At 53.0% G+C, this 26,187-nt stretch overlaps 2 protein-coding genes across 6 annotated transcripts in view; one reads left to right on the plus strand and one right to left on the minus strand.

Moving 5' to 3' along the window:
• SH3PXD2A (SH3 and PX domains 2A) overlaps positions 1–26,187 on the minus strand; it is a 250,807-nt gene that overhangs the window by 75,065 nt on the left and 149,555 nt on the right. For 3 of the 5 annotated variants that reach the window (XM_050804906.1, XM_050804904.1, XM_050804905.1), the window contains exon 6: positions 15,645–15,673. In XM_050804906.1, the coding sequence (XP_050660863.1) occupies positions 15,645–15,673 (29 nt within the window). Of the gene's footprint in view, positions 1–514; positions 2,968–15,644; positions 15,842–26,187 lie in introns of those variants that run through there. The other 2 variants (XM_050804908.1, XM_050804909.1) reach the window with 2 other exon arrangements.
• The window catches only part of GSTO1 (glutathione S-transferase omega 1), a 584,823-nt gene continuing 574,375 nt past the window's right edge, over positions 15,740–26,187 (plus strand). The window contains exon 1 of the mRNA XM_050804925.1: positions 15,740–15,743. The gene's annotated coding sequence lies outside the window, so the exon portion shown is untranslated. The remainder of the gene's footprint in view (positions 15,744–26,187) is intronic.

Here is a 26,187-nt window from a genome sequence, read left to right on the forward strand (position 1 = left end):
TTCGAGGTTTGCTGTCTTCCTTATCATGCCCTGAGCAGGATCTTTGTTCACTGACTGTTCCCACTGGCTCCAAATGTCCGGTTAGGGCTGTAGTCCTAGCAAGTGCATAGCACATAGTAGGTGCTTAATAAAGATTTGTTATGAGTCTCTTCAATCAGACCTTTAGTTCCTTCAAGGCTAACCCCGTCAGCACCCCAAACACCTTGAATGTAGGAGATGCCCAATTAACCCCCAGTGGCTGATGGAAAGATGAATACTGATTGCTCTCCAGCCCAAGGGCTCATGGAAAACTGAGGCCCAGCTACCCCACTGCACTAGGACCCTCTTGGTGCCCACGGCTCTGCCCTCTCTAGTCCAGGCTTGGCCTCTGGAACCACATATGGGCATATAGGCCTGGCTTGTGCTGGGCACAGTGGCTCCCATGCAGGCCTCTGAGCCTGCAGAACACCCTGAAGGGCTGCTGGCTCCCAGCATCTGCTTCAAAGCCCTTTAAAGAGATTTTTAGAAAAATTACCCCTAACCAGTATAGTCTCTGGCAGGATGGACGCTACAGGAAACAGGAGCCCGAACAGGAACAACCCGCTCATGTGGAATGTCTGGGGGGAGCAGGGCTTGGTGCAGCCCCCCATGGTGTTTGCTGGGAGCCCCTGAGCCTTTCCTTACCCCATCCCTCCCCTGCTCTGCGTGGGTCCAGGCCAATCCCCTGAGTGCTGAGATGCCACGTAAACAGAGCTGTGCATGCACGCAGTGCGCACGCACACACCACTGCTTGGGAAATCCCCACATCTGGCTCTCACGTGACCCAGCTATGCCCAGAAGGCCACAGCTGAGAGGGCCTGGAAGACGGGAGGGTCAGGAGTGTGCGGCTCTCTGGGGAGCGCCGAGTTAACCCTTCAGCACCACAGCTCGAGGGCTCTGTCTAATGCTAAGCTTCCAGAGAGGGGAGAAGCCAGGAAGGAGGCCTGGTGCTCAGTGCTCAGCCCTGGCCCTGGCTGGCTGTCCCAGCGTGGGAAGGTTGGAACACTTCTCTGGGCCTCTATGGTCTTGACCTGGGATGTGAAAGGGCTGCTCTTTCCCTGTCCTGTCAATCCTGGTCAATCATCAGCCTCTCGGGAGTTCTCACTGGAGGGAGATTCCTTCCCTGATGGAGGATATTTCATGCGCATCTCCTAGGGTCAAGAACCCGGCTGCGGGACGGTGATCTTGGAATCACAAGGAGTCAAGATTCATGCCCTCCTTTGTCTCCCAGGAAACTGCTGGGCTCTTCCTAACAATAAGGAAAAGGTGGGAGGTGGCTCCTGGGCCAAGTTCTTTCCTACCCAGGCACACTTATTAATTAGAACTTTTTAAACTTCAATGATTTTGTTGAACAAATAGCAATATGCAACAGCTCCTGTGAAACAGAACCACACAGTAAGTACTCTAGGGCTATGAAAGAGATGCCCACACGGAAGACGTGGCACCTGGGGACAGTGGCTGCTACCACTGAACAGATGTCCTCTGCACAGGTGCTGTCCTCTTCACCCAGCTGACCCAATTAGAAAGCTCAGTAAATTAGGCTCAGCAGCCACGGCAGGTCTGTGTGCCTTGCTCAGAGACCCCTATGTGGCGCGGCCCCAGCCCCGTGCAGCACTGCTTTAAAACTGCTGTTTCCTTGCCCACCTCCCCCATCTGGCCAGGAGTCCTCTGAGGACAAGGACCCCATTGTTTCCATCTTGGTATCACTGAAGTTCCATCACAAGACCTGTCAGATGTGCAGTAGACAAACCTAGAAGGCAGCCACAGCCAGAGCCAGAAAAGCCAGCTTTAGGTGTGGCGGGAGCCACCTCATCCCAGAAGGAAGGCCTAGTACCAGTGTCCATTCAGACACTTGCTTCCTATCCACTCAGCCTTCAGAGTACCCGCCCTGTGCCCCAGGAGAGAGCTGCCTAGTGTCCACTGAGCCATGGGCTTGGAGCAGGAGTGAGCCAAGTCATGGAGGAAGGGTAGGGGAGAGGGGAGTTCCCCTGACCAGAACCCTGTGGCCAAACGCAAATGAGCAACTCAGAGCCACCAGGTTCCAGGACTGTGTATGGCAGGAGCTGACAGGCCAGAAGAACTTGTCCCTGACAGATCTGAAATGAGGGATGTTAAAATCTGCATATTTGCAAGGTTCCCCTGGGGGTGCCATTGCCAACATACAAAGACAGGCTTAGTTTGGTCTGTTATCACCAGCCTGTCATCACTGCTTAGCATAGCAAGGATCTAACCCTCCCGCTGGGAAGTTATGCACCCAGACCTGATCCCCTTCCAACACTCAAAGAGTCTAAGGTACTTCAGGGCAGAGCTGAGGACACCCTCAGTCACAGGGATCTAGAAGCAGTGACGAGGGGGACGGTGGTGAAGAGATGGCCAGCTCTGCCTTCTCTTTTATTTTATTTATTTTTTTTGAGACAAAGTCTCGCTCTGTCATCCAGGCTGGAGTGCAATAGCGCCATCTCTGCTCACCGCAACCTCTGCCTCCCTGGTTCAAGTGATTCTCCTGCCTCAGCCTCCTGAGTAGCTGAGATTACAGGCGCCCACAACGACACCCAGCTAATTTTTGTATTTTTGTAGAGATGGGCTTTCACCATGTTGGCCAGGCCAGTCTCAAACTCCTGATGTCAAGTAATCCGCCCACCTCGGCCTCCCAAAGTGTTGGGATTATAGGCGTGAGCCGCCATGCCCGGCCTACCTTCTCTTTTCATGTTTTATTTTGAGACAGGGTCTTGCTCTCTTGCCCAGGCTGGGGTGCAGTGGTGCGATCATGACTCACTGCAGCTTTAACCTCCTGGGCTCAACAATCCTTCTGCTTCAGCCTCCCGAATAGCTGAAACCACAGGTGTGTGCCACCACACTGGGCTAAATTTTTTTTTTTTTTTTGGGATGGAGTCTCGCTCTGTCGCCTAGGCTGGAGTGCAGTGGCGCGATCTCGGCTCACTGCAAGCTCCGCCTCCCGGGTTCACGCTATTCTCCTGCCTCAGCCTCCAAGTAGCTGGGACTACAGGCGCCCGCCACCACACTCGGCTAATTTTTTGTATTTTTAGTAGAGACGGGGTTTCACCGTGTTAGCCAGGATGGTCTCGATCTCCTGACCTCGTGATCCGCCTGCCTCGGCCTCCTAAAGTGCTGGGATTACAGGTGTGAGCCACCGCGCCCGGCCTTTTTTTTTTTTTTTTGGAGACAAGGGGTCTCAGTAGGCTGCCCAGGCTGGTCTCAAACTCCTGGGCCCAAGTGATCCTCCCACCTCAGCTTCCCAAAGTGCTAGGATTACAGGCGTGAGCCTCCACACCCAGCAAACTCTTCCTTCTGAGCACAAGGAAGCAAAGGGACTTTCTGATAGGACCCAGCTGTCTTGGTGCAAGACTTCATTCTAACAATAATAAAATACATCTTCAAGCCGGCTGCTTGGGCCACACGTGGCAATGATGAAATCCAGGGGGCAAAGCAGAAAGAAGAGTCAGGGAAAAGCATGTTTTTCCTGTAAACTTCTAAGTTTTACGGAAACTCAGGAAAAAAATATTTTTTTCCTTCACATTTCGAAACAGACCAACTCTAAAAATGCCACATACTGACTAAGTTACACACACCACTTCTCTGTTTCTAAACAAAGTAACTTTAGATTAGAAAAAGGTGCTAAAACAATAAGTAATGCACATTTCCCCCACATCTTTGTTTTTCCGCTGGCTTCGTCATCACTGGAAAGGTCGCCTCTTCTGTCACGTGTCTATAAACCAAACGCTGAAGTGAGGAACCAGTGACTTTCTGGCCATGGGCCACGGATTTTCTTTGCCGGACCACAATTTGGGTGTTTCCCCCTCAGGAACAAAATCTTCTGGAAATGAAAGGCGGACGGTGTCTCTCATCAGGTCAGGGCTGGGTAGGCCCCTCAGAGTGCCGTTCTCCAAGGCTCCAAATGCCGGGCTGTGTTTCAGGGGTAAGAGACTTGGGGTCCTGTCCTCCATTCCTGCCCCCGTAGCCCACCCTCCCATCTCAAGAGACAACTGAATGTTCTTCAAGGAGCAGTCCCATCCAGGCGTCATCCAGGCACCATCCATCTCGGGGATGCCAATCCCTCTGCCATCTTGCTGCCGGTCTACCCTGAACACGGCCATCAACCCACAGGATGACCCATCCAAGACACAACCCTGGCTTGATTTCAGAGGCCCTGGGAAGCCTGTGAAAAATGCAGATTGGCTGGGTGCAGTGGCTCACGCCTATAATCCCAGCACTTTGGGAGGCCAAGGCAGGAGGATCTGCCTGGCCAACATGGTGTAACCCTGTCTCTACTAAAAATACAAAAATTAGCTGAGTGTTGTGGGAGGCGCCTGTAGTCCCAGCTACTCAGGAGGCTGAGGCGGGAGAATCACTTGAACCCGGGAGGCAGAGGTTGCAGGGAGCTGAGATCGCACTACCACACTCCAGCCTGGGTGACAGAGACTCCATTACACACACACACACACACACACACACACACACACACACACTGCAGATTGGCCAGATGTGGTGGCTCATATCTATAATCTAGCACTTTGGGATGCCAAGGTGGGTGGACCGCTTGAGGAGCTCGGGAGTTTGAGACCAGCCTGGGCAATATGGTGAAACCTTGTCTCTTAAGAAAACGAAAGAATGCAGATTCCTGGGCGTCACTCCAGACATGCTGATTCAGTAGGTCTGGGCAGGCCCCGGGAATCTGTATTTCAATGAGCAGACTCGATTCTGCAGTTCACCTTTGCCCATGCAGTTCCCTTTTGGACCAGCTTCCTATTTTCCTAGCAAGAGAAACTGGGTGATAGCAATGAGGGGGCAGAGGCAGCTGTGCAAGCAGGGCTGAGGGAATCGAGGCTTCCAACTAGCTGCCTCCTTCTGGGGATTCCAGGATCCGGGGAGCACTCACTGCGCCCCTGTCCCCGCCCCGCCACGCTCTGTGTGTCCAGGCCAATCGGGCAGTGGGGCTCAGCCACCTCGGGCCAGGGAGCGTGGCGCAGACACACACATGAGCAGCACTCACTTTCTCCATAGCATCACTGCCATGTGGGCTGGCTGCAGAGTTGCCAAATCAATCAGGCTCCTTTCATTTCCAATTAGATGGCTTTGAACTCCAAGGGTAAAATCAGGCTGAGGACCCAGAGCCATGAAAATAAAAACTGTTTAAAAACACCAACCCAGAGGTCGGCCACGGTGGCTCATGCCTGTAATTACAGCACTTTGAGAGGCTGAAGTGGGTGGATCACAAGGTCAGCAGTTCGAGACCAGCTTGGCCAATGTGGTGAAACCCCATCTCTACTAAAAATAAAAAAATTAGCCAGGCGTGGTGGGGTGTGCGTCTGTAATCCCAGCTACTTAGGAGGCTGAGGCAGGAGAATTGCTTGAACCTGGGAGGCAGAGGTTGCAGTGAGCCGAGATCGTGCCATTGCACTCCAGCCTGGGCGACAGAGTGAGACTCCATCTCAAAAAAAAAAAACAAAAAACAAAAACCCATGAGCCAGAAGCCAAAGCCTTCAAAATAAGACATGCTCACTTTTGGAATGGGCCATTGGAGGGCAGCAGGAAGATCTTGGCCACGTTCTCTAAGTAGCCTGGGCCTTTCTCACTGAGTATGGGTAGCTCAGGAGGACAAGAAAACCTCGGAAATTGCTTTAAAAAGTCTTGCTTATGATACACTCTCCATGATTTCCTTTCCAGACTCATCTCCTGCCCTACCCTTGCTCCTGCCAGGATAATGGGCACCTCTCCTTCCCTCAGACTTCTCAAGCTCATGCCAGGCCAGGTGTGGTGGCTCACGTCTGTAATCCTAACACTTCAGGAGGCTGAGGCAGGATGATCACTTGAGGCCTGGAGTTCAACACCAGCCTGGACAACAAAGCGAGACTCTGTTTCTACCAAATAAATAAATAAGTCAGTAATAAAAAATAAATTAAGGCTAGAAGTGGTGACTCACACCTGTAATCCTAGCATTCTGGGAGGCCAAGGTGGGTAGACTGCCTAACTCAGGAGTTCAAGACCACCCTGGGCAACACAGAGAAACCCCGTCTCTACTAAAATACAAAAAAATTAGCCAGGCATGGTGGTGGGCACCTGTAGTGCCAGCTACTTAGGAGGCTGAGGCACGAGAATTGAGAAGCAGAGGTTGCAGTAAATCGAGATTGTGCCACTGTACTCCAGCCTGGGTGACAGAGCCAGACTCTTGTCTCCTACATAAATAAATAAGCCGGGCATGGTGGCACACCAGTGGTTCCACCTACTTGGGAGGATGAAGTGGGAGGATCCTTTGAGCCCAAGAATTTAAGGCCACAGTGAGCCCTGATAGCACCACTGCACTCCAGCCTGGGCCACTGAGTAAGACCCTATGCTAAAAATTAACACCAGAAAAACCCACCACAACCACAACAACAAAGCAAAAACTCATTCCAGTTCCACATCCTCACTCATGCCTGGCTGTCCCTCCTGCAGGGTGCCCTACTCACACCCTTCAGCCCATCGCAATCTCCTCTGTCCTTCGGGGCCATCTCCAGCCTCTCCCACAGTGGCCAGCCGCCCCCCTTCCACCTTGCAGATCCCAAGCCCTCCTGCCTAGTATTAGTTAATGAATCCTTGAAAAGGTCCCGCCTTCTCAGTTGAGCTGTGCACTCCGTGGGGCCAGGAGCCAACAAACTATTAAGAGAGGTGAAAGCCTCACAAAGCCTGTGCTCTGGGGGGAGGAAGCCTGCTGCCACTGCCTTGTCTCCCTCCGTCTTCCTCTGCTGCTGGTTGGGCAGGACAGGCCCAGGGAGGGCCAGAGAGCCCAGCTTTGCTAGTGGCCTGCTGAGGTATTTACCTTGCGGGGAAGGGAGGTACCAGAGGCCTCACAGACTGGCTTCCTCTGCTTCAGAGCAGCCCTCCTCACACCTCCACCTGGTTCCAGGGCTTGGTGGCAGTGCTGACCAGCAGAAGACCAGGTTCTGCCCACCCCATACCCTGGGCAAGTGGCCATCCCTCTCTTAAAATCTTCCTCTATAAAAGGAGGAGAATAGAGGAACCTTTTCAGGTAGACTAACTTTTTTTTTTTTTGGGATGGAGTCTCACTCTGTTGCCCAGGCTGGAGTGCAGTGGTGCCATCCCAGCTCACTGCAACCTCCGCCTCCTGGGTTCAAGCGATTCTCCTGCCTCAGCCTCCTGAGTAGCTGGGATGACAGGCATGTGCCACCATGTCCAGCTAATTTTTTGTATTTTTAGTAGAGATGGGGTTTCACCATGTTGGTCTTGAACTCCTGACCTCAGGTGATCTGCCCGCCTCTGCCTCCCAAAGTGCTGAGATTACAGGAGCAAGCCACCACGCCCGACCATAGACTAACCCTTAATAGTAGCCAGAACTTATGGTGGGTCTCGCTCTGAGCAACTTCACTTTATTAAAAACCAAACTAAAATAAATAAATAAAAACCAAACTCATAAAAAGAGAAATTAGGCTGTGTGCGGTGGTTCACACCTATAATCCCAGCACTTTGGGAGGCCAAGTCAGGAAGATCACTTGAGTCCAGGAGTTCAAGACCACCCTGGGCAACATAGCGAGACCCTGTCTCTACAAAAAATACAAAAATTAGCTGGACGTGGTGGTGCATGTCTGTAGTCCCAACTACTCAGAAGGCTGAGGTGGAAGGATTACTTCAACCCAGGAGGTCAAGTCTGCAGTGAGCTGTGGTTGTGCCACCACACTCAAGTCTGAACAACAACAACAACAACAACAAAAAAAAGCCTGGTCATGGTGGTTCACGCCTGTAATCCCAGCACTTTGGGAGGCCAAGGTGGGTGGATCACCTGAGGTCAGGAGTTCGAGACCAGCCCGGCCAACATGGTGAAACCCCATCTCTACTAAAAATACAAAAAATTAGCTGGGCATGGTGGCAGACGCCTATAATTCCATCTACTTGGGAGGCTGTGACAGGAGAATCACTTGAACCCAGGAGGTGGAGGTTGCAGTGAGCTGAGATTGTGCCACTGCACTCCAGCCTGGGCAACAGAGCGAAACTCTGTCTCAAAAAAAAAAAGAAAAAAAAAAAAGAGTATTCTGTGTCTGGCTGACCTGGGGCAAGTTCCTTAACTTCACTTTCCTGGTCTATAAAACGGGGACAAGACCACCTACCCAAGGCCACCTACCCGGGTTGCTGCAGGGAGGCTCCTGGCAATGACGAGACAGTGCATGCCCCACCTTCCTTCTGTCTGATTGAGGAGTCATGCCTGAGAAAGGGCAAAAGCCGACCAGCGCTCTCTCCTGTTTGAGATGAACCCCTCCGGTGCAGCCTCCTATTCATAGTAAAAGCTGCTTCATCCTTAGTGCTTCCTCGGCCAGGCACAGTGCTGGAGATATCACTTCAGGAACTTTCACTCAATCCTCAACCCAATGAAAAAAAACCTGATTATCCCCATTTTACAGGTGAAGAAATGAGGCACAGAGAAGGACTTGCCCAAGATCACACAGCGAGCAGAGCCAGGACAGGAAGCTGGGCATTCTGGCTCCAGAGTCCGCACTTTTAACTCAACAGAATACTTAGTAATGGCTGAGTCTACACCCTGTTGTCTCCTCCTGGGGCTCACAGAATGGAAATAAATGTCTCAACTCAAAGACCAACTTCTCCCCTTCTTTCTTAATCTATCAATAATTAAAACGGCAATAACAAATGGCAGAGCTGGGGTTCAAACCTTGTCTGCCTGTTCCCAAAACCTGGACTCTCAACCCCAAGCAACACTGCTTCTCTGCAATGAAACTACATTAATGCTGATCTCACGAACTCAGCCAATAATACAGTTTCATGATCACTGAGATAGAGGCGGGGCTGAGCTCACTACTTTTCCAAGGAGAAGAATAAAGTAAACAGGATTTCATGAGGAACATCAACACTTGCCTAAGAGAACAAGCTTGCAGCAACACTCTTGAGCAACCTCACTGCATGTAAACGAGCTGGAGCTTCCACAGGGCTCCTGGGATGGATGAACCATCAGGCTCTCCTGACCACAGCCCCAGGGCCCTGACCTGACCATCCCGGAGGCTCCGTGGCCACCTGCGCCCCCTAGTGGCGCACCTCAGAACTTCCCGGCTAGGCGCCCTGGCGAAATGCAGCTTCCTAGAGAAGTGGGTGAGAGGCATGACATCTTTGCAGGTCTCAAGAGAATCCCTTGCTCTGGGGAGTCTGCTCCAGCCCCGCTGGGGCTCCTGGAGCAGTGCCCACCTTGGGGAAGCAACAACAGCTAACAACAACGGGCCCTTCCTACTGCCAGGCATAGCCCAAAACCCCTCAAAGGGCATCACCTCGAACCCTGTGCACCTTGGGGCAGGCCAGGTCGCTGCTACTATAACAACCCCATTTGACAGGTACGATGGTCAGGTGGTACACATCAACCTGGCTACGCTACTGTCCCCAGTTATGCAATCACACATGAATTTAGGTGTTACTGGGGAACTTTTTTTTTTTTTTTTTTTTTTTTGAGACGGAGTCTCGCTCTGTTGCCCAGGCTGGAGTGCAATGGCATGATCTCAGCTCACTGCAACCTCCGCCTTCTGGGTTCAAGCAATTCTCCCTGCCTCAGCCTCCCCAGTGGCTGGGATTACAGGCACCTGCCACCACGCCCAGCTAATTTTTTGTATTTTTAGTAGAGACGGGGTTTCACCATGTTGGCCAGGCTGGTCTCAAACTCCTGACCTCAGATGATCCACCTGCCTTGGCCCCCCAAAGTGCTGGGATTACAGGCATGAGCCACTGTGCCCGGCCGGGAACGTATTTTTATAGTTATTAAAGACCATGACCGGATGACTTTAAGGAAATTATCTAAAACACTCTGGGTGGGCCTGAGTCAATAGTTGAAAGGCCTTCAGCAGGGTGGAGGTTTCACTGAAGACATTTCATCTGTGGACAGCAGCTCCAGCCTGGGCCTGGGGGTCCAGCCTGTCCCCTTTCATGGCCTGCCCTGTGGATTTCAGACTTACCTAGTCGGCCCCCACAATTGTGTAAGCTAGTTCCTTACACTACATTGCTTAATATATACCTCCCACTCGTTCTGTTCCTCTAGTTGAACCCTGGCTGATACAACAGAATAGGTGAGATAACCTGTTCTCAGAGGGAAGGGATTTGCCCAAGGTCACATGACTGGCAAGTTGTTGGCCTAAGAGTGGGACCTCAGCAACTTGATGCAGGTGTTTCCCAGCTTCCACACAAACTCTCCCTTGAGGCCCACATCCATCATCAGAGTCTGTCCAACACCCTCAGCGCCTTGCCCCATCCACTGCTGCCGGAGGCCCCATCCTATCTCACCTGGCTAGCCGCCCCCTGCGACCTTACACATCATAACCCATTCTGCCTAGTCAATCCCCATCATTCTATGATTGAAGCCAGATCATGTCCCTGCCTTTACTTACAACCCTTCAGTGAATCTTTATCTCACTCAATGAAAGTCAAAATCCTTAGAATGTCCAGTTACATCTCTGCTCTCACCTCCTTCCACTTTACCCTCCACTATTCTTCATCCCAGCCACAGGCCTCCCTACTGCATCCTGAGCAGCCAGCACATGCCGTCCCCAGGGCCTTTGCACTTGCTGTGCCCTTGGCCGGGACTGCTCTTCCCCAGGTAACCATGTTGCTCTCTCACTTCCCTCCATCTAATAGTACATTCTCCTATATAGCTCATCACCCATAGCAGACTGCAAACTTCTCTGGGGTAGAAAGACACGTTCCTATAGCCTCAACACCGTTAACAGTGCTTGGCATAGTTGATGCTCAGTTAGGTCAGTCTCCAAACAAGCCACACTTAGTCCTATCCCTCTACCTTTGTACATGTGCTCCCTCTGGATTACCAAAGCCTCCCATTCTCTGCTCCCAAACGAGAAAAATGTCTCCTCTTTCCAGGCAATGATCCCCAATTTGAAGCCACAATGACCTTTCTTTCCTGACCCTGCACGAGGTTCACTCATTCATGCATGCTTTCTTCCATCCACCCACCCATTCAAAAAGTACCAGTGGACCCTGGTGCTGGTGCAAGCCCTGCAGCCAAGGTCCTTGCTCTCGAGGTGGTGGGAGACAGAGAAGAAGCAAGCAAACACAGGATCACTAGTGTGTGGGAAGTGATGAGGAGGGAACTAGAGGGGTGATCCGCGGGGGCAGCTGGACAGTGCAGGATCAGGCAGCTTCACTGAGAAGGTGACCGTTTTAAGCAGAAATCTTAAGAAGGAGCCAGCCATGTGAAAGACCAGGGAAGAACATTCCAGGCAAGAGGGAAGAGCGAGTACAAAGGCCACGTAGAAGAATGTGTTTGATGCGTTTAAGGAACGGAAGGTGACTGGTGTGGCTGAGCAGAGTGTGATGGGTGGGGACGAAAGGGGTAAAGCCCAGGTCAGGAAGGCAGCCAGGGGCCAAGTCACACAAGCTCTGTGAGCCGGGGTAGGGAATTAGTTCTGGGTGGGATGGAGTCCCTCGGGGAATTTAAGCAGGAAAGTATGTTATTTTTTCTTTCTTTCCCTTCTTCCCTCCCTCCCTCCTTCCTTCCTATTTATTTATTTAGAGATAGGGTCTCTGTTGCCCAGGCTGTAGTGCAGTGGCACAGTCATGCCTCACTGCAACCTCAAACTTCTGGGTTCAAGCGATCCTCCCACCTCAGCCACTTGGGTAGCTGGGACTACAGGCGTGCACCACCACGTCCGGCTCATTTTTTATTTTTTGGTAGAGAGAGGATCTTGCTTTGTTGCCCAGGCTGGTCTCGAACTCCTAGGCTCAAGTGATCTTCTTGCCTTGGCCTCCCAAAGTGTTGGGATTACAGGGGTGAGCCACTGTACCCAGCTGATGAATCTTTTTTAAGAGCTCACTCTTGCTGTGGTGTGGAGAATGTCAGATAGAGGTCTAATAGAGAAGCAGGGAGACCAGGCAGGAAGGTGGGGTCTTCTTGGAGAGATGAAGGGGGCTTCTAACGCATGTGATGGTGCAGGTGGAGAGAGAGGTGGTTCTGCAGCTCGAGTTGGCAGGTAAAAGAAAGGGAAGAGTCGAGAATGACTTCTCGGCTGGGCGCGGTAGCTCACACCTGTCATCCCAGCACTTGAGGTCAGGAGTTTGAGACCAGCCTGGTCAACATGGTGAAACCTTGTCTCTACTAAAACTCCAAAAATTAGCCAGGTGTGGTGGCGGGTGCCTGTAATCCCAGCTACTCAGGAAGCTGAGGCAGGAGAACCACCTGAACCCGGGAGGCGGAGGTTGCAGGTGAGCTAAGGTCATGCCACTGCACTCCAGCCTGGGCAACAGAGGAGAATCTGTCTCAAAAAACAAAAATCAAAAAGGAATGACTTCTGGCTGTTGGGCTTGAGCAACAGGGTGGATGGTGACAGTTCCTGAGATGAGGAAGATGCTGGAAGGAGCAGGTTCAATGGAGTGAAGAAAGATGCAGATAAATCCGAGGCCAAACTGTCCTTCAGTTTTCAAGGTCACCAGCCTTGCTTCCTCCAGAAAGTACCTGAGAACTTTCTTCTTCTGTTGACTCCACCATCCCTAAACCTTGCCTTAAGTCTAAGCTCTATGCTCAGTAAGAGATTTACAGTGAACCCCAGAATGGCATCCATTTCCTCTGTGCAAACGTCCCTGGCTGGAGTGACCCTGGCAAGCTTCGTGAGGTTCATTACAGAGCAGGACAGAGCCCCAAACATGGACTCCAATCCCCAGTTTGCCAAGGACTGTGTGTGGGCAGTCACCCCACCGGAGCCTCAGCTTCTCATTTGCAAAATGGGAATCCCACCACCCATCGTGTACTGTGGTTCTCATCAGCAAATGAGGAAACGTGTAAATTTCCTAGCACATAGTAGATGCTCATTCAACAACAGCATCTAGCACTTACGGGGAGCTTTCTAGGTGGCAGGCAGTGTTCTAAGCATGCTTACATATATTAGCTTATCTAATCTTCATTATAACCATATGAGGTGTGTATTAGTCAGGGTTCTCCACAGAAACAGAACCAACAGGAGGTGCATACAGAGCTTGAAGACAGAGGGAGGCTTATTTTAGGAATTGGCTTATGTGATTGTGGAGGTTTGAGAGTCCAAAATGTGATGGGGGAGACTGGCAGGCGAGACTAAGGGAAGAGCTGCAGCTGAGTCCAAAGGCGTCTACTGGCAGAACTCCTCCTTGCTGAGGGCGGGTGTGTGTGTGTCAGTCTTTGTTCTATTAAGAGACCTTCAACCAATTGGATGAGGCTAGCCTGCATTATGGAGAGTAATCTGCTTTACTCAAAATCTACTGATTTATTTAAATGTGAATCTCATCTAGAAAACACCTTTGCAGAAACATCTAGAATAATGCTTGACCAAATACATGGGCACTGTGGCCCAGCCAAGTTGACACATAATAAACCATCACAAAGTGGGTATGAATATTATCCCAAATGCACAGAAGAGGTAATGGGCACAGAGAGGCTAAGACATCTACCCAAGGTCACAGAGGAGAGAAGCCAGACTCTCAACTCCAGCTGTCTGGCTTCAGAGCTGGCATTTTCAACCACGACACTAAGTGGCCATTATCATAAGCACACCAATGTAAATTAAATTTCTCCATCCATCCTTTTCCTGGCCTCAAAGTGAAAGGCAGAGAAACTGGGGGTTGGCTTTCCCTGGGGGAGGCAGCCTGGGTGTGGCCCTGCATTGCTTAGGAAGCAGCACCGAAGCTGAGCCTCAGAGATTGTGGCAGCGGACCTGAGAGGTTATCTAGTCCAGCTCTTGCCTTTATAGGAGGAAAATGAGGCCCAGAGTAGAGAAGGAATTTGCCCAAGGTCACACAGGGAGAAAAGTGGCAATGGAGCCAGGACTAGGTCCCAGGCCTTCAGAAAGTGCTGCTGCTGCTGAGAACTGATACTTCTATAGTAGTTATTCAGTGCCAGGACTATTCCACATTAACATCCTTAATCCTCTATGTGTGAGGCAGATACCATTAGCATCTTTGTTTTAAAGAAAATGAGGAAACTGAGGCACAGAGGGGTTATGAAACTTGCCTAAGGTCACACAGAGCCAGAATTTGCGTCCAGGTTCAACCACGGACACTATACCTCTGAGGCCCAGGGCAAGCTTCTTGTTGGGGAGGTGACAGAACACAATCCCCATTTCGCCCCTCCTTCCATTCTCCCACCTGAGGCCTGCCTAGAGTGACAGTAGAGGAATGCTCTTCCCCAGTCTCACCCCGCAGTTCACAGGAGGAAATGGCCTTCTGCACCAGTGGGCATGCCTGCCTGAGACACTGCAGACCCAGGTGATAGGCTGCACACACATCTCATCCCACAGCTATACACGTCCCAAACTGGTACACAAATACGAGCACAGACTCCAACCCATAACCAGATATGTCTCAACCACACACACGCTCCCAGCCTCTGCACCCAAACAAGTAAACACGCCCTCACAGCACACAACTATCATGACTCACACATGTACACAGAACCCCACAGCCACACATGCCCCCAACACATAAACCAGGACACAACTGTCCCCGTCCCAATAGGCACGTGAGCAAGCACTTGTACACACAGAAACAAACATATCATACAGTTACATTTACCCCACTCTACATCCATCCGCCACACAGGGCCACTCCCCTCAACCTATCCACAGGCCAAGGCACCTGGGAGCCATTCACAGGAGCCACGCGTTACCTCCTACATCCCCAAGGGCCAGACCCCAGGATGACTGTCCAGGTACAGCCACCCTATCAATATGGCCAATCCACGTGCCCGCATGGATCGCTGCAGCAATCTGTCCCCGCCCCCACTTCAGCACACACACAGCCCTAACTTCTAGGGACCACTCTCCCCCAGTTAACTACAGCCCGCCCACATCCAGGCACTTGTCATTTGGGGAGCCCAGCCTCCCCCTTCCAGAGAGAATCCTGCTCTACCCTCAGCCCACAGCTCCCAGGGCTGGCCCGCCTCTCTCCCTGCCTCCACTCCCTTCTGAACTCCAGGCGGGCCCTGGCACCTGTCGACCAATGTGGGGGACGGGAAGGGGGTTGGGAGATCAGGTCAGCCCCCTCCCAAGTGCGTCTCAGCTGCCAAAACGCAGAGCCCCCACCTCCGCAGGGAGGAAACGCTCAGAGTTGGGGGAGGGAGGAAGGTCCGCGGTGCAGGCGCTAAAACTCAAGTCACTCAAGGACGACCCCTTTTCAGTCCCGGATCTCAATCTCACCTTCTCGCAGGAAAGCCCCGCGTCTCTATTAACCCTTCCATCACGCTGCACCGGAGGGACCGGAGAAGTCTTAGCACTGCGCAGCAGTGGCCGCTGCAGCCCGGGGGTGAAGGACCCGGCTGCCCACGGTGCAGGGGCTTAGCCCCTTCACGAGCCACCCACGCACTCCCCATGCACCCACCCCCACTTCCACTGGGGACAGCGAGGTAGCGGGAGCCCAAGCGACTCGGTGGGAGGCGAACGAGGGTTCTAGGACCAAAGGTCTCAGGGGCCATGGACTGAGGAGGAGCAAGTGAAGCGAGTACCCCTGGCCCCGCAGGACCCCGGGGCTGGCGTGCAAGGACAACCCCCCCGCCTGCTCCCCGTCCCCGAGAAGTCCTCGGCAGGATCAGAGGGGCGCGTGCACGGAGCGGGAAGGAAGGCTGAAGGGAAAATGCCCAGAGGCTCCCTTACCTGATTTCCTCTTGGAACTGCCATAGTCCCTGAAAAAGAAGCAACAACAGATAGACATGGTTAGGGCCGGGCGCGGGCGCGGGGCTGCGGCTGCGGGGGCGCCCTCGGGCTGGCTGCGGTCTGTCCCCGGTGCCGCTGCTCATGTGATGCCCACGGCCCGCGAGCCGCGCGCTCCGCAGTCGCACGCACTGCGCGCCGCGCCCGCCCGCGGGCCCCCTGCCAGCCCGGCCCCCGGGCGCGATTAGCCCGCCCCGCTCCGCCCCGCCCCAGCCCGCCCCGCTAACGGGGGCTCATCTTCCCTCAGCCTCGGCGGACAGGGGAGGGCAAGGCAGGTTCTCCTCACGTCCCAAACTGGGAAACTGAGGATCCGGGATGGCACTTGCCGGAACCCGGGCCCTACCCGGCGCTGGGAGCCCGCTCACCCCGCCACCGGAGCGGTTCACCTCCCAATTCTTTGCATGGCTTGCCCTAGCGATGCAAAGAATTGGGAGGTGAACCCAGCCTACTCAGTCCGTAAGTCACTACTGAAATGTCACCTCCTCAACGTGTCTTCCTCAACACCACCCGCCAGGTAATCACAGATTTGTGTGACTCTTTGATTAAAGTCTGCCCCTGTCCTAGACCTGAGACTCGCTGGGGGCCACTGTGGCTGCGTCCTCTCACTGCAAGCCCCGAGGCTGGCAGAGGCCATGGATAAGGCCCTTCTCAAAGGCTACAGCTGGGGAGTCGGGATGGGGAGTGGGGAGTGGGGAGTGGGGGAACAGAGGATACTGCAAGGTTAACTGGGAGGCCAGGAACGGAAGTCGAGCTTCTGAGGAAGTGCGTTCAAATGCCGTCAGAGAAAGTAACTGCTGTGACCTTAGGCACTGAACCCTCCTAACCTCCGTTTACCTGCCCTGCCCTCTAGCAAAGAGTCCAAACTCAAGGATGGGCAGATTTCCCAAATCCTGCCCTTGCTCCTGCCATCCTTATCTCCCCCACTCCTCCCGCCCCGCTCCATTCACCAATCCTCAGGGGAGTGGGAAAGGTGAGCTGGCTCCCTTAACCTGAGCCTCACATGCCCCTAAAGACTGAAGGTTCTGTTCAGTGCTCAGGCAACAGCAGCGGGGCTGGCTGGGGCTCTCTCTGGAGTCCAAAGGAAATGCCTTCCATTTTCCCCAGGGGCCAAAGAAAATGCCAATTGCTGCCCATCTTTGGTGGAAGCAAACTAGCCCTCCAGTCTGCCACTGGAAAGGCAGGGGTGGGGGGGTTGGGGGGTGCAGTGGAAAGGGGTTCTCTTGGAGGAAGAGGCAGCAGGCTCCCAGGGAAAGAAGCAGAGTCATCCTCATGGAGGCTCCCCAAGTTCCGATCCAGGAGGTCTAGGGGTGGCCTCCAAGATTGGAGTGTTTATTAATCTTCAAGGTGATTTGCCTGCACAGCCAGGAGTGCGGAGCTCCCCCTCTCCTAGGCATCCACCTTTCCCAAAATTTAGACTCAGAACCCACTTAATCAGAATGCTGGGGGCGAGGTCCGGGAATCTGCATTTCTGACTGTCTCCCCTTCTTTCCCCATCTTGTTTGAGAACCCTCTTCGTATTCCATGTCTTCTTCAATCCTCTCATCCAGGCTAAGAGGAAGGTCCTATCATCCTAATCCATTTTATAGATGAGGAAACAGAGGTTCAGCCATTGCCCAAGGTTGCCCATCTGGGGAAGAGCTGTGGTTTATAAGCCCACTGGAAGGAATACAAACTGCAGCGTGGATGGGGTGGAGGAGAATCTGGGAAACTGTTGCCTTGGAAAGGAACTACAGAAAGGTGGGAGAGCTTCCATTTGCCTCCTCCCCTGGCTCCCACCAGTCAGTCCAGGGAAGGCCTTAACAAAGGCGTGCTCGCCCCCCTTGCAGAAGGGAGAGTGGGCAGAGACTGAGTCCTAGCTGTGCCCCCAAAAAGCTCAACTGTGCAGAGAATTCCAGAGAGCAGGAGAAGAGTATTAGATGGTAGCTGCGTCCTACCCAGAAGACTTTCCACTCCCAAGAAGGAAATTAGCTGTTCAGACCTTTTCACTGAGGGCTACTGGGGAAGGGCAGGGAGTGGAGGGCACTGAGGAGCTGCCCTCTGCTGTCCCACAATTTTCCTGCTGGTCCTGGCAAGAGAAGCCCAGGACCGATGGCCCACTGACATCCCCCTGGCTGCCAGTAGGCCAGGCAGGGGTGACTGCCTCACAGGGATGGCTACCTTCTCCAGCTCTGAGCAGCTTCAGGCTACCCAGGCCGTTCCCATGAGACAGGGAGTTTGAGACCAGCCTAGGCAACATAGTGAGACCCCCCATCTCTACCAAAAATAAATTAGCTAGGCATGGTAGCAAGCACTTGTACTCCCAACTACAAGGGAGGCTGAGGTGGGAGGATTGCTTGAAGCCCAGGAGGTCAAGGCTGCAGTGGGCTGTGGTGGCACCACTGCACTCCAGCCTGAGTGACAGAGTGAGACTCTGTCCTAAAAAAAAGAAGAAGAAAAAAAAAGAGTGGGAAAGAAACTAAACTCACATGCGTTGAGGGCCTCCTTTGTGCCAGGCCCTGGCTGCTGATTCTCAGCCTGCCATTCAATGGAATCATGTAGAAAGTGGTTAAAATCAGATGCAGGGCCCCACCCCAACCTACTGCATGGTCTGCATCTCCAACAAACTCCCCTGAGGATTCTGAGGCTGCTCCAGTGTTGCATAATCTCCATCAGGCCTCCAGCCACCCCTAAGAAACACTTATGCTCAGTAAGAACAACGTGCTGAAGGAGCCTCTAGAAAAATAAAATCTCCTGGTCTGCCTGTCCTTCAGCCAGAGTTCAGAGTCCTCCCCACTGAGGACTTCTGGGTCCCTCCCTGCAGGGGGTGTGGACTCTCCTCTTGCAGGTGAGAAGAGCAAAGCTTAGAGAAGCCAGACAACTTCCTCAAGGATACAGTGAGTGGGTGAGGCCGGGACTGGGGACCAGAAAACACAGGCCTTGCTCTGAGGCTCAAGACAAATGCCCAATCACCAGCCCCTCCTGGAGTAGTGGGTGCGGGAGTAGAAGACAGAGCCCGGCCCTGATCAGCACACGGGGTTAATGGGGTAGAGGCTGAGGTCCTGGCAGTGGAGGTCGCCAGGCTGTGACTGAATGGTGGGAATGAAGAGGAATCCTGAATCCTTCAGGGTGTCTGGCCTCCTGCCCGAGCAGGCGCTGCCCTAATAGGAAACCTTTTGGAGTTTCTGGTTGGGCATCCTTTAGCAAAGCCATTTCATATTTTTAGCTGCTGAATAGGGTGATAAGCAGTTTAGGTATCCAATGGCTGGGACTCCCCCATCCCTCACATACGAAGGCAAGAAGCAAAGGCAGGGATCCCCCTCCACGCCACGACCACCTCCCACTGCCCTACAACCAGTCCCAGCCTGGCAGGACAGAAGGGCCCTCTGCTGGGGCTCAGTTCCCTAACAACTCAAGAACCCCTCCACCTCCCATCAGTCCCCTTCTCCAATCCACACCCCCTCCTTGCTCCAATTCTTGCCCTGAGCTGGTGCTGACAGCCCCAACCCTGCCGGCGACTCCACTCCTGGTAGGTCACAGTCTAGCCTGCTTCCGACTTGCTGCTGAATCACTATGGGCCAGGGAGCCACAGGAAGAAGGGGAGGGGAGGAAGGGCGGGTCTAGCATCTCCCTCTAGCGTTGCCAGAGGCTAATGTGATTGAAAAGGCCTCCCAAGCTGTGTCCTGAAACAGCGCCCATCACACCACTCAGCCATTCATTCTCTGCAGCTGGTCCAGGGGTGACTCAGACCACAGGTACAAGTGACCCACAGTTCTAGGAAAATAGGGACATGGGACTTTCAGGGCTCAAACTGGACAAACTGGGATGGGTGATCTCCTGTGGTCCACAGGTCTGGCCTGTCTGGGAAAGAGGGGTGGAGTTCCTTCACCCCGCACGCCATCCCTTCCCATCTAAACAAGGACTCCTGCAGCTTCCGCTCCCGCCCCATCTCCAGGTGATACGGTTCATCTCTTAGCCCCTCTCTGTAGGATGATGCAATCTGTGTCTGGATGAGGGAGGTTCTGGAGACAGAGGCTTCCAAATCCCTGCTGCTTCCTGCGGGAGCAGGGGGGTGCCCTTGATCTACTTTCTTGGCCTCTTGAGCCTCTACTTCTCTATCTGTAGAATGAGGACAATAATAGCTCAAACCCTCGGGGTTTGGGGAAGATGAAATGTACAGTATGTAGAAAGGGCTTCACACAGTGGCCGGCACAGAAACTGCTATAAATTGTCTTTGTCATTATTCTTTCATACTTGGGCCCATCTGACCCCACCTCAGTTGCTACGCAGGTGGCAAAGGCCTATTGAAACGTGGGTCCTACAGAGCCCCCTGAAACAAAAGGAGATTCTCCTTAAGGACCTCATCACGATGTTGGCAGACAGTGCCAGGAGGGGGTGATTCCAGCCCCAATTTCAGAGTTTTGGGCTTTCCCAGATGCCGGGACAACCACTGGTCTCTGTCTAGTGCTGAGCACCAGAAGCAGGTTCATCCCCACCCCACAGGAATGGACACACGCCTCTGGACCCATCTATTAGGTCACATTTAACCTCCCAAGGAGTGGCCAACTCTCAGAGCCCCAAAACCAAGAGATGTAAAGGGCTTGCATTTTCATGCCAACGTGGACCCTAAAGGGTTTTTCTTTTTTCCTTTCATTTATCTTGGCCAGACACGCTGTGCTCCCTCCCAGGATGCTCTAGTGAAGTGGCTGGTGTTGGAGACTGCACAGGGAGAGGCTGGAGGGCGCAGGAAAGGCACTGAGCAATTCACATGTGTTGTCGCCCTGTTTTGACACATGGCTCCCCACACTCTGCCTTCCCCTTGAAAACTCCCAGGATTTAGTTTCTAGTGTTCTGAAGTTGGCAGAGGAGGAGCTCACCCATTTCATGGATGAGGAGACTGAGGTCTGAGGCTTCAGTGGCTGGCCCAGGCTCCTGAAGCTAAACGGACAGTCCTGACCCACAAAGCTCCCAAGGGGCCACGCTGAGGCCCACTAGGGATTGGGCCACAAGAAGAGGTCACACCAGTGGTGGGCAGCAGGCCCTTGCTGGGGAATGGAGATTGCAATCCTGTCGTTCAGGGTTCCCAGAGTGAGAGATGAAGCCAGGAAGAGCCACTGAGGCATGGGAGAGAGAGGAAAGGGAGCTGGGCCTGGCTGGGCCGGCTCTGTGGAAGGGTGCTGAGTGCCTGCCAGGTGGAGTTCTGACGAATGCTGCAGGGTTGTACCCTCCACTGCCCGCCACACTCCTCACCACTCTTCCTCCCATTGGCAAGTGCCTTGGCAGAGAAGGACACACGCACGAACTTCCAGCCTGATGTTCTCACCCTTCTGTCTGCTGGCTGACATTGGCTGCTGGGCCCAGGATTCCTGTCTGCGGGACCTACAGCCACTGGGAACTGCTCAAGAGGCCGGCTGGGCTGCCAGACAGCTGACTTGGGGGTGACCTTCAGAGTCCAGCAGTCACTGGGGACATGGGCACTATCTAGAATATGAGGGCTGGAGAAGATGCAACCTTGGCCAGAGGAGTGGGGCCCTTGAGGTACATAATGATTTTGACTGCTGTTATCAACCTAAAAGCACTTTTTAAGCTCTCACTGTAGGCAATCTCATTAAGGCCTGTGCCGGCAGGCAGAGGAGATATATGTGACATAAGTCCAGTGAGAAAGCCAACATTCTCAGACAATCCAGGCTGAGAATTACAGGAGGGGTTACACTCAGCGCAGAGAAAAGTGAGGTCCTGGGGGCTATAGAACATCCCAGGTAGCTTCCTGGAGGAGGAGACCTTAAAGGACAAGGGGTTTAGATCCATAGAGGGATGGAGGGGGAAAGCTCTAGAAGCAGGAACAAGCAGCTCCAGACAGTTGCGGACTGGGCAGTAGGGGTAGTGGGTGGACATGCCGGGAAAGTCCAGGCTGGGCAGGGCTTTGATGTCTGGCTGTGAAATCTAGAAGTTTGCAGAATCGGGGAGTGATTCGGTCAGATCCTGGCTGGAGGAAAATTTTTGTTAAGAGGAGAGGTTGACAGCTGGGGGTTGGGGGCAGGAGAGGGGCTGTCAAAGTCCAGTCCTGAATGTCCACAGACCCAGGTTCTGGCCCCAGCTCTGCCTCCTCAGGGGCTGGTGGCCCTGGACAAGCCACTTCAAACCTGTGCTTTTCAAATGACAAGCAGTGACCCATTAGTGAGTTCCAGAATCAATTTAGTGGTCCCAATGAGCATTTTAAAAAGAAGAGACTAGAAATGATCAGCGAGTCACTCCTGGCAAGGCTGTTTTGTGGCACCTGCATCAGATGTCTGTCTGTGTATTGAGTTGCAGTGTGAAATTTCCTACTGTGGCAGGAAGGTTTTAAAAACACTGACAGATTCTCTGGGCCTCGAATTCCCCAGTCCCAGTGGGAGGCTACTCCCAGTGTCCTCACAGGGCTATGTGAGAATTCGAATTATCTGTGAAACCACCACAGTGAGATGGAGCATGTTCTTCCAGAAATCAAGTGAGGAAGGTCTGAGCGAAGGGGCTGGGAGAAGGGGCTTTGGGTCACTGAGGTCTGGAGAGTTGGGTTTTCTTTTCCACCCCCCTTAGCCCCTAGCTGAGTTTTTGTTCTGGCTTTTGAGAGCCTTTGCACGGAATGGTCTCCAGAGGCAGCGACCTCCAGGCAAGACAGACAGAGGGGCCTGCAGGCCATTCTCTGCCCCCATTTGCTCCCTGATCTAAATGGTGGCACTGAGGGCCCTTGTGTTTAACAAGAATCCGTCCTTTCTCCGCAGGGCCTGTGTTTTCCAGGGTTGTGAGAATGGACCCCATTGTGACCGTGTGGCTTGTCCAGAGGGGCCGGAATTCCTGCCCTGGGTGAAAAAGCTGAATTCCTGCGGAGAGAAGGGGTCTTGGGGCTCCCCAGGCAGTGTCCCAGAGAAGTCAGATGCTATGGCCATCACAGACCCCAGATCCCCCAGGCATTTTGCTTGTCTCCTGAACATCCCAGAGGGTCCTGCTGCTGCTCTGTCCACACAAAAGAACAAAGCACTGTCTGTCTGTCTCCTCTGACTTGTTCCACTATTCTGGGCAAAGCCCCTAAGTGTGTCTTCAGCCACAGGACAAGCTTTATCATGTCCAGGCCTCCGAGCAGGGAGTTAAAAGGGCGGGTGGGTTAGAACCCTGGTTCAGCTACCTAGAGCTTTGTGATATAAACAAGTGACTTCACCTCTCTGTACCTTCGGTTGTAAAAGTGGGTTAAAATAGTTGCTATCTTACAGAGCTGTCATGGGGATTACATGGGATAATGTGCAAAGCTCTTAAATGGCATCTGGCCCATGGAAAGGACCCGTAGCCCAACAACCTGGGTTCACAGGGTCTAGACTAGGAGTGTGGATGGTGGCTGGAATACAGGAGGTACTGACTGCCCACCTTCTCAGTATGGCCTGTGTGAGACCCTGGCTCTGTCACTCAGGGCACTGATGCAGGACCATGACGACAGACAGGCCTGGGTTCCCATCATGTGCATTCCAAGGAGTCCCACCTAGATGGTGACACTGAGGAGCAGTCCATGGGAGTGGGAGGAGGCAGGGCTAGGGGAAGTGGGGAGGACGGCAGAAACACACAGCTGATTTCCTAGAGGGCGAAATGGGGCAGGGGAGTTGCCAGTTCAGCCCACTGCCATGGAGTGCTGGGAGCTCCTCCACAGGCCACCTGAGATCCTGCTCTCTGTGTACATGTCAGACTGCTCTTGGCTATAGGGGTTCTCTGGACTTCCAGGGGCCACATGCCAGACCTAGGGAACCATGGAAGGGGGAGTGACAAAATGGGGTGATGGGGTTCAACAATGAAGTCCATGAGGAGAAGGTCAAAGAGGATATCCTATATTTAAAGACCTTACTTGCCTCTCTCCAAGTCCATCCATCATCCATCCATCCACCATCCATCCATCCATCCATCCATCCATCCATCAATCCATCCATCCATCCATCCATCATCCTTTACCATCTATCCAGCTATCCATCCACCATCCAGCCATCCATCATCCATCCATCATCTATCCACCATCCATCTATCCATCCATCCATCCATCATCCATTTATCATCTATCCGTCCACCATCCAGCCATCCATCATCCATCCATCATCCATCCACCATCCATCCATCATCTATCCATCCATCTATCCATCATCCATCTATCCACCATGCATCCATCCATCCATCCATCCATCCATCCATCCATCCATCCATCATCCATCCATCCATCATCCACCCATCATCCAGCCATCCATCATCCATCCATCCATCATCCACCCACCATCCATCCATCATCCAGCCATCCATCATCCATCCATCCATCCATCATTCATCCATCCATCATCTATCTACCATCTATCCATCCACTATCCATTTACCATCTATCCATCTATCATCCATCCATCCATCCACCATCCAGCCATCTGTCATCCAGCCATCCATCATCTATCCACCATCCATCCACCCACCATCCATTCATCCATCTATCCATCCACCATCATCCATCCATCCATCCACCATCCAGTCATCTATCATCTATCCACCATCCATCCACCATCCATCCACCCACCATCATCCATCCATCCATCCATCATCCATCCACCTATCATCCAGCCATCCATCCACCATTCATCCATCATCCATCTACCATCCACCCATCATCCATTCACCATCCATCCACCATCCATCCATCCATCATTCATCCACCATCCATCCATATCTTGACTGAAGGGCTGTTGTGGACCTAGTCTTGTATATGAAGCAAGAGAGTGGCAGAAGACACATTGTCCTGCCCTCAAAGAGCTCACCATCTAGCTGGAAAGAGATGGCAAACACCCACAAAAAGACAACATACACATTCCCTTGTGATCAGGTGCCCCAAAGCTTGGTCAAAGGAAATATTGTGTAGAAATTTCCAGGACAGAGAGATCAGAGTGGTCTGGGGTGGCCAGGGAGAGCTATGTGGAAGATGGGGCACTAGAGCTAGCCCTTGAAAGATGAAGAATATTTAGAAAGAGCAGAAGCCGGAAGGAGATTTGGGGTGGAAGGGATGGTGTGAGCAATGGTGCAGGGGCAGTGTGTGTGTGTGTGTGTGTGCATGCTGTGTGTGTGTGTGCATGCTGTGTGTGTGTGTGTGTGCATGCTGGGTGCGGAGGGTGAGAGGCTGTATGTCTTTGGGGAGCAGGACAGGCAGCTGGGGCTGGACTGAGCCCCAAAGGGAGCTGGCTCAGATTTTAGAAGGAAGTTGCTGAGAACAACCCAGCGACAGTATTCCTAAAGACAGATTTTCCCTGAAGGTGGCGGCACCAGCTCTGTGCCTGAGGATCACATTTCTAGCTCCCTCTTGTTTTCCCTGTTCAGGCGGTGGGGTGAGGACTTGTTTTGGGGGAGCCAGAGGACTGCTTTGCCCCTCAAGCTACACTGGCCCCGTCTGCAGATGTGTGCCTGGTCTCTGTGTCGCGTGTGTGTGTGAGACACACAGGCAGATACCAGGGCCCCACTGCAGAGCACAGACCTCTTGGGTCACTCCTTGGCTGATGGCCCCTCACTCCCCAGTCCTCACCTAGTTTCAACCTGAGACTGGGAGCTTGGGCCGAGGAGCTCCCTATTTCCCATGGAGGCCAAAGGCCCACCCAAGGCCAGGCTGTGCTTGTTCCTGCCTTGGCCTCTGTGGGAAAGAGGACTCAGAGGGCCCCACACTCCTCCCACACACCTAGCCCACCTGCATGGCCCTGGGAGGCCCGGGTGATCGCCTCTTACAGTGAAGGAACCTAAATCTCCCAGACTTTCTTGGACACCATGTGACAAACCCACAAGCACCAAGCACCCAGATGTGCCCAGCCCAACAGAGGCAGCTGCGTTAGCCCCATTTTACAGATGCACCTCAGTCAGCTTAAGTCACTTGCCTGGTGTCACACAGCTTGCAATGGGAGGCAAGGTTGCAGACTTGGGTTGTCTGTGCTGCGACCAGCACAGGCCCCCTCCTGCCCTGTCCAGTGTTTCATAACTTTCAAGGCCTAAGGAGGGGGCACCTCCTCCAGAAAGCCCACTCTGATTTTGACCCCCAATGGCACGGAATGTTCCAATTCTGTCCCCAACACCTAGTGGTGCCCTCAAAGGAGCTGTCCAGTAGAATTCTCCAGGGTAATGGAAATAGTCTCTATCTGCCCTGTCCAGTATGGTGGCCACTGGCCACAGTGGCGCTGAGCACTCAAACCCTGAATTGTGGCCAGTATGACTCAAACACTGAATTTTCCATTTTGTTGAAATAAAACTTAGATTTAAAGAGCCAACATGGCTACTGGCTACTTTATTGGACAGTACAGTCCAGACTCTGACATGGTATGGCCAGAAGGTTTGCTTGGCTCCCACGGTGCGTGCGTGCGTGTGTGTGTGTGTGTGTGTGTGTGTTTGTAGCTGCCTAGGTTCAAATCCCAGCTCTGCCAGACAGATTATTTAGGGTCTCTGTCTTCGTTTATAAAGCACAGAGACTGAAAGGATCCACCTA

This window comes from Macaca thibetana, chromosome 9 (assembly GCF_024542745.1).
Source record: "Macaca thibetana thibetana isolate TM-01 chromosome 9, ASM2454274v1, whole genome shotgun sequence".
In the NCBI taxonomy this organism is placed as follows: Eukaryota; Metazoa; Chordata; class Mammalia; order Primates; family Cercopithecidae; genus Macaca; species Macaca thibetana.